General features: G+C 41.9%; 1 protein-coding gene across 4 annotated transcripts in view; it reads right to left on the reverse strand.

Annotated features, from left to right (window-relative positions):
* Positions 1–229: 229 nt before the first annotated feature.
* Positions 230–16,068, reverse strand: part of col14a1b (collagen, type XIV, alpha 1b) — an 89,489-nt gene continuing 73,650 nt past the window's right edge. For 2 of the 4 annotated variants that reach the window (XM_029731812.1, XM_029731809.1), the window contains 9 exons: positions 15,867–15,920; positions 15,685–15,738; positions 15,274–15,345; positions 10,449–10,484; positions 8,098–8,164; positions 7,681–7,869; positions 7,311–7,388; positions 5,132–5,287; positions 230–1,893 (listed from right to left, as the gene is read on the reverse strand). In XM_029731812.1, the coding sequence (XP_029587672.1) occupies positions 1,526–1,893; positions 5,132–5,287; positions 7,311–7,388; positions 7,681–7,869; positions 8,098–8,164; positions 10,449–10,484; positions 15,274–15,345; positions 15,685–15,738; positions 15,867–15,920 (1,074 nt within the window). In that variant the 3' untranslated portion in view covers positions 230–1,525. Of the gene's footprint in view, positions 1,894–3,421; positions 3,690–5,131; positions 5,288–7,310; positions 7,389–7,680; positions 7,870–8,097; positions 8,165–10,448; positions 10,485–15,273; positions 15,346–15,684; positions 15,739–15,866; positions 15,921–16,068 lie in introns of those variants that run through there. The other 2 variants (XM_029731810.1, XM_029731811.1) reach the window with 2 other exon arrangements.

Here is a 16,068-nt window from a genome sequence, read left to right on the forward strand (position 1 = left end):
TCTGTGTGGGTACACATTGCTTTGGGGTTGCCATCTGTGTGGGTACACATTGCTTTGGGGTTGCCATCTGTGTGGGTACACATTGCTTTGGGGTTGCCATCTGTGTGGGTCCTTTAGTAATGAAACGTCTTATAAACTGATCATGTAATTGAAGTTCTGCCATTGGTCCAACTGAAGTGCATTTTATTACTTGTAGGAGAAAACAAACACATCCATATGAACAAAGAAGCAGTGTTGAGAGTACCCACCGTGAATAATGGTTGTACTTCAATTTTATTGTTTGAAAAATCAATACCAAGTAAAAAACAAATGACTTCCTTGATTGAAACGTGTTCTGATGAGAGACACTACAGTGGCCTGTTCCACATAGTTAGTCTCTGGAGCTCTGCAAGGTGAATAGACCACAGGCCTAACAACTCATCACAATACTGTAGGCTGAACGTTCCTGTTCTGGAGACCATATTCCGAGACACTTGCAATAACAATAAACATACATTAAAAAAGAAATATATTTTTCACATATGTAACTCATAATGTTGTTATATTACATGTTTAGCACCTTCTCAAACACCCTTTAAAGACATACATGTATCGTAAAAATACAAAGAGCGAAATGTTTGTACCGTAACACTGCAATTGGGGGTATTGGTTGGGCTATATGGCTGGTAGCTTGAATGACCCTGTCAAGATATGAAAGCATATATTTATGTCGATATGTTGTTTCCCATGGGTGGGTACAAAATAGCATTATAAATTGATATGGAATAATTATATGTTAAACAAACACACATGCAAATATTACATTATGGGACATTTGATCAAAATAAATAATAATTGTCAAGTTTTGAACAGCTGGAGAATAACTGGTCATATTGAGTCTATTTATAATGTTAGTTGGATAGTTATCAATATAGGTAGTTATATTCACTACAAACATCATCAAGTAGTAGATCGTTAATATTCTATTCTATTTTCAAAATGTTCAAATAGCACTTGCTATCCACTCTTGAGTAATATCCTAGCAATAAAAGCTGCAATTGAACAAAAATACTACTACTAAACTATACTATATTATACTATACTATACACTAGACTATAATATACTACACTACACTGTAGGCCTATGTTCTTCCAGTATTTACTAAGCTCATTAACAAGCACTTGAAGTAAACCGTGACCAGGAAATTGATCATTTGCATGAAATTAGATGAATGAAGCACAGAGGTGGTATGCTGAAAACGAAGAGAAAATAACAATACAATTCTATCTCCTGAAGTAACCGATTAACACACACAAAAATCTGACCACACTACAACCAACAGTACAGATACCCTATCTACACCACCAACCACAACACTTCCAGAGAGAAGAGAAGGAGAAGAAGATGGTCCCTCCCACTCTCTCCTCCAACCTCCTCCACCCTTCCCCTCCCATATGTCCCTTTGACATTGACATCAGGCACTTAATGATAGTCCTTAGAACCCCCTTTGGATATTTCTCCCTTTAACTGAACAGTCCCAACTCCTCAGTCGTGTGTCCCCGACTTCCTCAAGACTCTCCTTAGCCTGCTCTTCTTCATGGGACCAACCATTTTCCTCTCCTCCGGCCCCTCTTCCTCTTTCTTCTCCTCCTCCTCTTCAGCCAGGCTCCTGGAGGAGCGGTGGATCCCGGGGGACCTCAGCACCTCGTCGCCCTGGGTCAGGGCTGGGTCCTCGGGCTCAACTGGTCGGGGCGCCGGGTAGTTGGGCTGATAGTACTCGGAGGGGTAGCCCCCCGCGTCGTACCTATAGGGGTCCTCCGCCTCCGCCTCGTCATAATTCTGGTAGACGTTGGGGGGCAATTGGACTAAGGGAAGATTGCGGTGGTCAGATGGGTCACCACCGTTGCCACCCTCTTTAGCCACCGCGGCCAGCCCCAAAGCGTGCATTTGTTTGTTTGTTTTTGATTGGGTTAGCGGGACAGGGACAGGACAGGAAGGAGGAAGAGACACACACGAGGAACAGTGTTAGCGACGACATCAAAGCGGCCAGAAGAGCTAAAGAGGGGTATGGATGAGCTACACTGACAGGGACAGGATGTCTAAGTGGATCTCTTATTAAATATATGCGACAGCTCAACTGAATAACGCATCAAATGACAATCAGTATTCAACTATTGGCTCCTTATAGAATATAAAAACTGTACACATTCCCTGCAGAAGCATAGAGAAGCCTGGATAAAATACAGTTGAAGTCGGAAGTTTACATACACTTAGGTTGGAGTCATTAAAACTCATTTTTCAACCACTCCACAAATTTCTTGTTAACAAACTATAGTTTTGGCAAGTCGGTTAGGACATCTACTTTGTGCATGACACAAGTCATTTTTCCAACAATTGTTTACAGACAGATTATTTCACTTATCACAATTCCAGTGGGTCAGAAGTTTACATATACTAAGTTGACTATGCCTTTAAACAGCTTGGAAAATTCCAGAAAATGATTTAATGGCTTTAGAAGCTTCTGATAGGCTAATTGACATAATTTGAGTCAATTGGAGGTGTACCTGTTGATGTATTTCAAGGCCTACCTTCAAATTCAGTGCAATTTCCTAACATGGTATGCCTGAAGGTACCACGTTCATCTGTACAAACAATAGTACGTAAGTATAAACACCATGGGACCACGCAGCCGTCATACCGCTCAGGAAGGAGACGCGTTCTGTCTCCTAGAGATGAACGTACATTGGTGCGAAAAGTGCAAATCAATCCCAGATCAACAGCAAAGGACCTTGTGAAGATGCTGGAGGAAACAGGTACAAAAGTATCTATATCCACAGTAAAACAAGTCCTATATAAAATAGATGGCATCATGAGGCAGGAAAATTATGTGGATGTATTGAAGCAACATCTCCAGACATCATTCAGGAAGTTAAAGCTTGGTCGCAAATGGGTCTTCCAAATGGACAATGACCCCAAGCATACTTCCAAAGTTATGGCAAAATGGCTTAAGGCCAACAAAGTCAAGGTATTGGAGTGGCCATCACAAAGCCCTGACCTCAATCCTATAGAACATTTGTGGGCAGAACTGAAAAAGTGTGTGCGAGCAAGGAGGCCTACAAACCTGACTCAGTTACACCAGCTCTGTCAAGAGGAATGGGCCAAAATTCACCAAACTTATTGTGGGAAGCTTGTCTACCCGAAATGTTTGTCCCAAGTTAAACAATTTCAAGGCAATGCTGCCAAATACTAATTGAGTGTATGTAAACTTCTGACCCACTTGGAATGTGATGAAAGAAATAAAAGCTGAAATAATTAATTCTCTCTACTATTATTCTGACATTTCACATTCTTAAAATAAACTGGTGATCCTAACTGACATAAGACAGGGAATTCTTACTAGGATTAAATGTCAGGAATTGTGAAAAACTGAGTTTAAATGTATTTGGCTAAGGTGTATGTAAACTTCCAACTTCAAATGTATGTATTAGTTTATATGGGGTGAGCTAAAAAAAATGCATTTATGGCTAAATTAGTTTTTGTGTCAGGCAGAATGTGTTTCTACAAAGAGAGGGACAGCTTTATAGGAAACAAGGCAGTAGTCATTGCTGACAATGATATAGCGAGGGGGTAGGACCAAGGGACAAGCCTGTCTACCCTAACACCTCCACTACAACCCTTTTGAACGCTGCTCACTACCCATACTTTTGGACTTGAATAAGAGAAAGTAGCGAGAGCGAGAGAGGGATGACAGAAGGAGAGAAAGAGGGAGACACACACATACCACAGGTCAGACAGATGAGACAAAATCATAAAGTCACCATGCTGGTATTACTCACACTGTGGAGTGCATGGAGAACACCGCAGGCCTTTCCAGCCATACCGTGTGCTCACCGTAATGCCTTTTCCTCAGAGAAAATGGCCGATAGAGAAAGACATCATTGATGGGTGTCCATGCACACATGCATTTACAGTTCGGGCGCTATAGATTGTATCCACACTCACAATAACCATGTGTGTTAGATGACAAACTATTGTTGAGTAAATCATGATCACATGACTGTGAAGATGCAGAATTTTGTTTTTGAAACAATGTAGCCAAACTTGATGCAATAGTGTGGTCTGTTCATGCAAATACTGAAACATGACTTATCGTGATAAGACTTTGAGAGTTGATAGATACTTTGTCGGAATAACTATATTGTACATGTCACAAGCATTCACAGATATCTGTAGGGTCTATAGACATTTAAACAAGCAGGCTTGTTTAAATTCAATTCCGCAAGCTAAAATACTGGGATACTGAGATGGCAACATTTGAAAAAATATTCTCAGGTACCATTATATGAATTCATCACATTGTAAGTCATTGTTTCCAAGCTGAATTCTGCATCTTGGTTACATTTTGTATTTCAAGGCTTAAATGGCAACAGGAACTAATGGATTCATAAATAAGCCATATGCTCACGGCCATCTTACTGTAAACCATCAGATAATAGAATGGGCTCATTATTTTCCTGAGCTGTCGTAAACAGAGAATAAAGAGCTCCCACTCGTTTATTTTAATGAGGTTCAGTCCTGAGGTTAATCAAGTGGGTCTCAATACATTAGAATTCAAAGTCTATTATGCATAAAGTAAATCAGAAAACAAATGCCAATTGCTTAAATATATCTCAGTATGGGCAACCAAACTAAACTTGGCTAACTGGTAAGTTAGTCATACTATAGTGTAGACGATTCTGAGAACTTTCTTTTCAAGATAGGTCAGATAGGTCATGTTGTCTTAGCTTCACCTTGAAATACAGTGTGGATAAGGGTGTGATTCGGGTCAACCCCCTGGCGGATTTAACCCAATGAGACCTCTTTGCTCAGGTCTCCCTTTCAAAGAGCTTTTATTGGATTAAATGAGTTGATGATTGATTGACAGGGTATGATACAATAGGTCAGATATACAGACATGGAAACCCATTCTCAGAGAGTGCATTCTCAGGTAAAGGTTATCTACACAACAAGCTGATGGGAATGCCAATGGAGTTCACTATGGCTAAACAATTAGATCTAATGTATCGGACTTTGATATTATAAAAATCTCATGTTGCCTTGTGGTGTTTTGGTGTGTTTACAGTGGTAGGGGAGGATAAGTGTCATAATTACCTCCTACATTGTAGCCCACGCAAGAGTTCTGGTCACAGTATCCAGGAGGCCCAGCCGACCCCACTGGTCCAGGGATACCCGGCCGCCCAGGAGTTCCAGGGTTCCCCGGCCGACCAGACGGACCCTGGCTACCTGTCCGCCCCTGACCCGTTGGTCCTCCAGGAGGAGAACGAAAAGAAGTGATGAGAGTGCAGAGAAATGGGGGTAGTGTGTTTTGATACAACAAATACATTTTCAATGAACAATTAAGGTTTTAACGTTGAGCTAAATTCCGAAGTTAAAACATTATATGAAACGTTATGGCAAACCAATAAAACATGATGGCATTATTATTGTCTTCATTGTGACTAAGAACACTGCATATTGAGGTAGAATTCAGGAAGTTAAAGGGATAGTTCACCCAAATAACAAAATTACACATTGGTTTCCATACCCTGTAAGCAGTCTATGTAGAAGTTATGACAGCAATCCATGCTTTGGTTTAGTTTCCCTGGCTGTCACATCCTGACCCTTGTAAGATGTCATTTTCTATAGTAGAGTAGGTCAGGGCATGACAGGGGGTGTTTTTGGGTGGTTTCTTGTTATCTGTTTCTATGTGGATTTTCTAGGTTTCTATTTCTATGTTGGGGTTGTTGGGATGATCTCCAATTAGAGGCAGCCGGTTCTCCTTGTCTCTAATTGGAGATCATATTTATGTAGGGGGTTTTTCCACTTGTGTTTGTGGGTTGTTAATTTTTGAGTAGTGTTATTTTCTCTGCGTCACGGTTTGTTGTTTTGTTGTTACAAGTATTTTGGTGTGTAGCAAACGTTTCACGGAATAAATAAATATGTGGAACTACAACCATGCTACGCGTTGGTCCGATCCTTTGAACAGACGTGACAGAACAACCCACCCACAAAAGGATCAAGCAGCGTGGTAGGGATCAGCTGGAGGAATGAACTTGGGAGGAGATTTTGGATGGGAAAGGACCCTGGAGGCAGGCTGGGGAGTATCGTTGCCCGAGGGAGGAAATTGAAGCAGCAAAAAGGGAGCGACGATACTACGAGGCGCTATATCCACCAAGAGGCAAGGTTGAGAGGCAGCCCCAAAAAATGTTTGGGGGGGGGGGCATACGGGGAGTTTGGCAATGTCAGAGGGGAGACCTGAGCCAACTTCCCGTGCTTACCGTGGAGAGCTGTGGAGTGACCTGGAGCTAGTCAAAGAGTCGAGCGTGGAGTTAGTTTTAGCATTTGTGGCACAAATCCCATTCAAGTCAATTTATTGTAAAGCTCAACAAAGTCACTTATAGATGTTTTGAAAAATGCTACTATTGGGTCCCATGACTTGAATTCAATTTGTGGCCAAAAATGATAAAACATTAGCATGTGGAAACAGTGCCAAGGAAACTAAACCAAAGTTTGAATTGCTGTCATACCTTATCCATAGACTTCTTACAGGGTAAGGAAATGAATACGTCAACTTGTAATTTGGGTGAGCTATCCCTTCAAATCTAGTAGTGTGCTTTGAAATAGAAAACTAGTCCATAATTAGGCCACTGATTGGCCAAACATCTCTCCACAAAAGGAAGAGAATCAGCACATTTATCATTACCCAGCAGTCAGTACCAATAAGCATAAGCTTTTGTGTCTTTTCATCAGACACAAAATGCTATTATCACTGAACTGTCTCCATCAGGAAATGCAACGGCTATGAATATCCTTTTTCAAATATCCTTGGAGGCACTGATCTCGCGCATGCCAGACACCTACGTGTTCTCCCAGTAGCGCTCCGAGTTCTCTCATGTAGATCGACCTGGCAACTGCTCCAGGAGTTCAATCAACACACTGCGTCAGCAAGACTACAATCAATAAAGGAGTCAAAAGCTATGCCCCCTAATAATGTTTAATTAAACCAGTAGGGGCAGCTTAATGAAAAACAACAAAACAACAAACAAAAGTAAATTAAATCCAACTTGGGCTACCCTCTCCGTGTCATATTCTCCCCTTGAATCAAGAGGGAGACGCTTAAATCAAAAAACAGATCGTCTGACTTCCCATTTTCTAATCCATCCCCTTAACAGATGTTGATTTCCTCTGCAGAGGCTCGGTGGCAACGGAAGTCCCTGGAGAAAAATTGAAGTTGGAAATGTGCAGTTTTTAGTTTTTTGGGGTGTTTTTCACCAAGCATTGTTTTGGTTACCTGGGGGTCCTACGGGGCCTCTGGGACCCTGGACTCCTACACCTGGGCTTCCCTTGTCACCCTTCTCTCCTGACAAACCTGGACAGACAGAGACAGAGGGGGACACACACTTTGACAAAATGCAGAGAAGTGGGCATGCTTGTCTCCTTTCCATATTATATCACCTTCAGCACTACAAGTGTCATGTCCAATATTGTAGATCTAGCCTAATATGTAATCCTTTTTTCTGATTATATTAGTGATGTTTTCTTACATTACCTGCCAATATCATTTACTGTAACATCTTCTCTCACAAGCTTATGGCACAGGCTACATGACTATATCTTTACTCGATAGCTTGAGTTAAATCGGAGTCTTCTCTATTCAGTACCTCTGGCTCCTGGTTGTCCATTCTCTCCGTTGGACCCGGGGAACCCTGGTCTGCCCGCGGGCCCCTGCTCTCCCTGTGGTCCTGGGCTGCCCTGCCGCCCGGGCTCTCCTGGGGGTCCAGGAATGGTGCGGACCGAAGCGGGTGCACTGGGGATGTGGTTGAGGATGGAGCTGTAGCGAGCCATGTGACCTGTGGGACAGACGTCAGACTGAGGTCAGTGGCGCATGAATGGGTGCCAATGGCAAAATACATTTACACCTTCGTAGACAACACTCCTTTTTTCAAACTGTACACCCCTTCTATAGAATACAATTACACTCAAAGACACAAGACCTGTGCAAACCCACATCCATACACACAAACCCGCACAAACACATACAGGAAGAGGGTCAGATGCAGGATAAAAAAAATACTCACTCTGTATCAGCTGCTCACAGACCTGCCGGGCGATTGCTTGGACCGATGCCTGGGATTGCAGGTCACCCTGGAGGCAAAAACACATGGTGACACCAAGACCATGGCTACAGATAACACTGTGTGTTTGATGTGTCCAACCTGTTTCATCGATCCCACAGGTGACATTTCCTCCACCATTACTTGGGTAGAAAGCCTGCCAGCCGTGAATTTGGCATAAACTCTTTCGATTGGAAAACATGGCTGTTGTTGACAAGCATAGATGTTGCTTTTTGAGCCTTGTCTAAAAATCTTATTACCCATTCGCTGTTCGCTGTTATGGGCGAAACCAATCCATAAAGTATTTAACACTAGAACGATAGCTCTTTAAAATATAACGGCTGTAAAGTAGAAACTCATTTCAACAGCTGAGTAACACAGCTCTAAAGCTTTAGCTTATAAAGTATGCATGAATAGGTCTTCTACAAAATGTGTTCTGGGCGCAGTATACCGTGTGATATTGCTCTTCAGAAAACTTGTTGTAATGGTAATTGTATACTGTCAGGCTGTCAGAGAACACCTACTGTATACTGCCAAGCTGAGGAGCAGCAATTACTTGAAAGGAGGGCATTATTTATCTTGAACATTGGTGTAAAGCATCGAACACATACTTCACAGAATTACACTACATGACTAAAAGTATGTGGACACCTGCTTGTTGAACATCGCATTCCAAAATCTTGGGCATTAATATGGAGTTGGTCCCCCCTTTGCTGCTATAACAGCCTCTACTCTTCTGGGAAGGCTTCCCACTAGATGTTGGAATATTGCTGCGGGGACTTGCTTCCATTCAGCCACAAGAGCATTAGTGAGGTCGGGCACTGATGTTGTGCGATTTGGCCTGGCTCGCCGTCGGCATTCCAATTCAATCAAATCAATCAAATGTATTTATAAAGCCCTTTTTACATCAGCCGATGTCACAAAGCGCTATACAGAAACCCAGCCTAAAACCCAAACAGCAAGCAACGCATATGTTGAAGCACGGTGGCTAGGAAAAACTCCCTAGAAAGGCAGGAACCTATGAAGAAACCTAGAGAGGTACTCGGCTCTGAGGGGTAGACAGTCCTCTTCTGGCTCTGCTGAGTTGAGATTATAACAGTACATGGCCAAGATGTTCAAACGTTCATAGATGACCAGCAGGGTCAAATAATAATAATAATCACAGTGGTTGTAGAGGGTGCAACAGGTCAGCACCTCAGGAGTAAATGTCAGTTCATAGCTGAGCATTCAGAGTTTCATCCCAAAGGTGTTCGACGGGGTTGAGGTCAGGGCTCTGTGCAAGCCAGTCAAGTTCTTCCATACCTATCTCGACAAAACATTTCTATATGGACCTCGCTTTGTGCACAGGGGCATTGTCATGCTGAAACAGGAACCGTTGCCACAAAGTTGGAAGCACAGAATCGTCTAGAATGTTATTGTATGCTGTAGTGTTAAGATTTCCCTTCACTGGAACTAAGGGGCCTAGCCTGAACCATGAAAAACAGCCCCAGACCATTAATCCTCCACCAACCTTTACAGTTGGCACTATGCATTCGGGCAGGTACCAGATTTGACTGTTGGATTGCCAGATGGTGAAGCGTGATTTCATCACTTCAGAGAACGCATTTCCACTGCTCCAGAGTCCAATGGCCGCGAGCTTTACACCACTCCAGTCGACGCTTGGCATTGCACATGGTGACCTTAGGCTTGTGTGTGGCTGCTCGGCCATGGAAACCCATTTCATGAAGCTCCCAACGAACTGTTATTGTGCAGACGTTGCTTCCAGAGGCAGTTTGGAACTCAGTAGTGAGTGTTTCAACCAAGGACAGACGATTTTTAAGCACTATGCGCTTCAGTACTCGGCGGTCCCATTCTGTGAGCTTGTGTGGCCTACCACTTCGTGGCTGAGCTGTTGTTGCTGCTAGACGTTTGCACTTCACAGTTGACTGGGGCAGCTTTAGCAGAGCCGAAATTTGACGAACTGACTTGTTGGAAAGTTGCCACATTGAAAGTCACCGAGCTCTTCGGTAAGGCCATTCTACTGACAATGTTTGTCTAAGGAGATTGCATGGCCGTGTGCTCAATTTTATACACCTATCAGCAACGGGTGTGGCTGAAATAGCTGAATCCACTCATTTGAAGGGGTGTCCACATACATTTGTATATATAGTATACTGTATATTATACAGAACAAGATAAGTATCATAAGATATCTCAATTCAATTGAATTTAATAAATGCTTTATTGGCATGAATGGGTGGTTGCCACTGTTGCCAAAGAAATGTATATGAAGTATTACATAAATTACCAATATGTTTGTTATCTCTATGACTTACTCTTTCTCCCTTCTCTCCTTTGTTTCCGGCAGAACCCTGTAACAGAACAAGAGGCAGAATGACAATGGACAGAAAACAATGAAGTACATTTACTGTACACATTTTTGTTGTCCATTTTCTTTGCCATCTTTTTCCTTTCAAGAACTTGCATCAAGAAGTAGACATTTTCCCCAGAGAAGTTAAATCAATTTGGAAAGGTTAACAGAATTACAACAGACATTGAAAGACAATCTGGATGACAGGTATAAAAAAACTCTTCTTCAGAAAAAGCACTGCACAATGAACAGACGCTAACTTCAGTGAGCTAGACGCTACCTTAAGCAAGCTAGCGTCATTATTTGAACCCTGGCATAACCATTTATATGCAAAGGTCATATAATGACAAATAATAACTATGCAGTACCAGTAATTACATCGTAATTACATAGTAGGCAAGAGTAGGTAATTACTGCTAACCTTGTCTGGCTCTCAGCCAGAGAATGTTAGCATTTTGAAGTCTGGGGGCACACCAATTAAAAAGGTGTCATCCTACAAATACCTTGATCTTTGGTTGGACGATAAGCTGTCCTACAAAGTTCACGTAGATAATAATTGTGAGGAAGTTTAAACTCAAATTGGGTTCTTATTCTTGTAACAAGGCTTGCTTCCGTTTGAAGCCAGAAAGAAGCTTGTTCAAGCCACTTTTCTTTCTGTAATTGATTATGGTGACATATTGTATATGCATGCAGCCTCTTCTGTGTTAAAGAGACTGGACTCTGTTTATCATGCATCTTTGCGTTATGTTACAAATGCCCAGTCACTCACCCACCAGTGCACCGTATATCAAATGGAGGGCTAGACCTCGCTTTACATACGCAGACAGCTACATTTCTATTCGTTCATCTACAAAGCCCTTCTGGGTAGCCTGCTCTCCTTCACCTTCACCACTAGCAGTTTCCAGACGCGGTCTACTAGATGGTTGCTACTAAAAGTCCCCAGGGCCATTGCCGAGTTAAGCAAGACTGCCATTCCGATTGTGCACCTGAGGCATGGAAGTCTGCAAAATATGCTTCACCTAGATACACTAGTGCCCCTTAGTGGGTTTAAAACTCTGTCCCAAAACTCTGTTGAGGAGTGTAAATGTTTCCTCCCGGCCAGATGAGCACCTAATGACGTGTTGTTGTGCTGTTTGTATTGGTATGTTTAAATGTTGTATTGACCGCTGCTGCTTTCTTGGCCAGGTCTCCCCTTGCAAAATAGACAACGTGTCTCAATGGGTTTCTTCCTGGTTAAATAAAAGTTACAAATAAAAAATATGTGACCCACTCAACCCTAACCAAATATAGAATATGCGCTATAGTCAATGATGACATAATGATTTTTTTTTTACAGTGGGTGCATTTTTTTTGTTGTTGCCTGATTTAGATACAGTTGAAGTCGGAAGTTTACATACAACTTAGGCAAATATATTTAAACTCAATTCCTGACATTTAATCCTAGTAAAAATTCCCTGTCTTAGGTCAGTTAGGATCACCACTTTATTTTAAGAATGTGAAATTTCAGAATAACAGTAGAGAGAATGATTTATTTCAGCTTTTATTTCTTTCATCACATTCCCAGTGGGTCAGAAGATTACATACACTCAATTAGTATTTGGTAGCATTGCCTTGAAATTGTTTAACTTGGGTCAAACATTTCAGGTAGCCTTCCACAAGCTTCCCACAATAAGTTGGGTGAATTTTGGCCCATTCCTCCTGACAGAGCTGGTGTAACTGAGTCAGGTTTGTAGACCTCCTTGCTCGCACACGCTTTTTCAGTTCTGCCCAAAAATGTTCTATGGGATTGAGGTCATGGCTTTGTGATGGCCACTCCAATACCTTGACTTTGTTGTCCTTAAAGCCATTTTGCCACAACTTTGGAAGTATGCTTGGGGTCATTGTCCATTTGGAAAACTCATTTGCGACCAAGCTTTAACTTCCTGACTGATGTCTTGAGATGTTGCTTCAATAAATCCACAGAAATGTCCTGCCTCATGATGCCATCTATTTTGTGAAGTGCACCAGTCCCTCCTGCAGCAAAGCACCCACACAACATGATGCTTCCACCCACGTGCTTCACGATTGGGATGGTGTTCTTTGGCTTGCAAGCTTCCCCCTTTTTCCTCCAAACATAACAATGGTTATTATGGCCAAACAGTTCTATTTTTGTTTAATCAGACCAGAGGACATTTCTCCAAAAAGTACAATCTTTGTCCCCATGTGCAGTTGCAAACTGTAGTATGGCTTTTATATGGCAGTTTTGGAGCAGTGGCTTCTTCCTTGCTGAGCGGCCTTTCAGGTTATGTCGATATAGGACTCGTTTTACTGTGGATATAGATACTTTTGTACCTGTTTCCTCCAGCATCTCCACAAGCTCCTTTGCTGTTGTTCTGGGATTGATTTGCACTTTTCGCACTAAAGTACGTTCATCTCTAGGAGACAGAACGCATCTCCTTCCTGAGCGGTATGACGGCTGCTTGGTCCCATGGTGTTTAAACTTGCGTACTATTGTTTGTACAGATGAACGTGGTACCTTCAGGCATTTGGAAATTGCTCCCAAGGATGAACCAGACTTGTGGAGGTCTACAATGTTTTTTCTGAGGTCTTGGCTGATTTCTTTTGATTTTCCCATGATGTCAAGCAAAGAGGCACTGAGTTTGAAGGTATGCCTTGAAATACATCTACAGGTACACCTCCAATTGACTCAAATGATGTCAATTAGCCTATCAGAAGCTTTTAAAGCCATGACATCATTTTCTGGAATTTCCCAAGCTGTTTAAAGGCACAGTCAACTTAGTGTATGTAAACTTCTGACCCACTGGAAATGTGATACGGTGAATTATAAGTAAACAATTGTTGGACTTGTGTCATGCACAAAGTAGATGTCCTAACCGACTTGCCAAAACTATAGTTCGTTAACAAGACATTTGTGGAGTGGTTGAAAAATGAGTTTTAATGACTCTGACTTCAACTGTATGTTTCTGCTTAAAATTTCCAACATTTTAGTAGCCTATTTGTTAGTCAACTTGTCTACATTTAGATACATGTAGCTTCTCTTTCGTCTTTATATGTTTCCCTAGAAGACTAAATAAACCCATGCACAACAGAATAATGTAGTAGATCGATAGAATGAATGGTTCAATCTAGTTGACATCGGTAAAGTTCTCTCTGTCATCGTTTGCGGAGCAAAGACTGGGGAGAAAATACAATAACGCAAAATAAAAAACGGGAAAGATTTTCTGTGCAAAATATGATTTTTTGTGTCGGCTACTTGACACGTGTTAAACCCTAAAGCTTAGGCTTGTGCACTAATACCAGTTAGTCTAAATTAATGAAAGAAAAACCTCAATGTAGCCTGTATAAATTGCACAATAATTCTACATTTATGGATTTCTTTAAGGTATTGTTTCTCTTTATTCAACCTGCCTGCCACCCACCTGCCCTTCAGCCACACAATATTTAATGACCCTAAACATGTCCGCCCCGTTGAAATAACCGCGGGGACTGCGGGTTATGAGTCAACATGTGCATTACTAGTCTGGAACTCTTTTGGAGATCTGGGGACTGACTCACACACACACCCACACCCACACACCAAATACATGACCCTCAGTGGAGGCTGCTGAGGGGAGAATGGCTCATAATAATGTCTGGAACGGAGCAAATGGAATGGCATCAAACACAAGGAAATCATGTTTTTGATGGATTTGATACCATTCCACCCATTCCGATCCAGCCATTACCACAAGCCCGTTCTCCCCAATTAAGGTGCCACCAACCTCCTGTAATGACGCTAAGCATAATGGATGATAATTGCTTAATAAACTCAGGAACCATGCCTGTGTGGAAGCACCTGCTATCAATATACTTTGTATCCCTCATTAACTCAAGTGTTTCCTTGATTTTGGCATTTACCTGTATATACAACGTCACATCAATGTTAAAGTAACATTTAGAAAACATAAACTAGCTTCAATTACAGGTAGAAAATGGTGTGGACAATGTTCTCAAAGACGTTAAGGAACAATGCTCCTGTTGTGTCCTGACATGTCAAGACATCCACTATTTGAATCCCCTGCATTTAAAACAATCTCCTGAAGACTCCTTGGCTTTCGGCATCTCTGACTATCACACCTCTGTCCACCAGACCAGACAGACAACAGGCGTGCCGATCCCAAAAGGCAAGCAGGCATAATCCTGTTTGCATTTCAGCATCACACACAGATAGCTTTAGATTGAAGTTGGTGGACTTTGAGTGTCTATTAGTTTAGCAAAGTCCTTTTTCAAGCCTGGCGAACATCAAATACAGTACATCTTTGACATACCTTCTCCTTACAATGTTAGATTTTCTAGATGTAGAACTAGATGTATGCATAGTTCCTTAAATTATTTCTCTGTCTCCGAATATCCCCTTTGAACTGTTATCCTCTCTCCCAGGTCTTTATACATACATAGAAATACATCATATTCCTGACCATTTGACCTGCCCTAGAATAATGCCTGGCGCTCGTTGTAGTTTGTAACTTTTATTGGTCAAGTCAGGCAGTCAGGAACAACTCTAGGTCCTAATTATGATATATATACTGTACTGTAGGACTATGTACAATATATTCATATATGACTTTGCTGTCTCCCAAAACCTACCTCCGGAATACTATACACAACCGGCAAAAGAAATGACATCATGCTGACGTATCTGGTTGTAATGATGTAATTTCATAATTTCTGCTTGCTGGGTATTTCCTTAGCTAGAGGGTCAGCTCCTTAAGTAGTAACATGCATGGACATAGAGAAGTCAGATGACTCACAGGAGGTCCTTGGTCTCCCAGTGACCCTGGTGGTCCACTTGACCCTGGTGAGCCGGGAGCTCCTGGAGTGCCCTGTGGGTGAAGGAGAAGAAAAACACAAACAAACAAATTGTCACCTCACTGATTAAGCAATCACTCAAAGTTCCAATTTGTAACTTTCGTTTTCCCAGTGGTAACTTGAGGTACTACAACAACATTTGGCCAAGAAAAAAAAGAAAAAACTGTTACATTCGCCAAGAAGCACAAACAAGTAACCTACAGGGACAGTACTGTTGACCAGAAAGTATTATAAGTTGCAGATCACATTTTACAATTCAAAGTTACAGAATTCATGTATTTTATAATTCAATTCAATGAAATCAAGTTCATTCATCAGTCCCTGATGCTCCATCCACACACAATCTGACTTACCATAGTCCCTGGAGGTCCTGTTCGCCCCTGGGGTCCATCTTTACCAGGCAGTCCCTGTGGAAAGGGGTTACATGTACAAATACATACCTATGACACTGTGCTGTTACGCCAGCTCCTGTACCATGATTTTATATTCACATAAATCTATTCCTTTGGATTCAACAGGCCTTACAAGACCTTACCCTTGTTCCTGTTTGTCCCTCTCGACCTGGTGACCCAGGAGATCCAGGAATGCCCTGCAACCGTAGAGAGAGAGAAAGCATGTGAAAACAGAAAGGCCTGTTAAGGGTGTCAGCATGAATACATTTGTATTGACGGGCTCAGTTGGTTGGACCATTATCCTAACTCATTACAGATAATTAATGTTGTGAGGCCTGAGCTGTT

The sequence above is a fragment of the Salmo trutta genome, chromosome 34 (assembly GCF_901001165.1).
Source record: "Salmo trutta chromosome 34, fSalTru1.1, whole genome shotgun sequence".
Lineage (NCBI taxonomy): Eukaryota > Metazoa > Chordata > Actinopteri > Salmoniformes > Salmonidae > Salmo > Salmo trutta.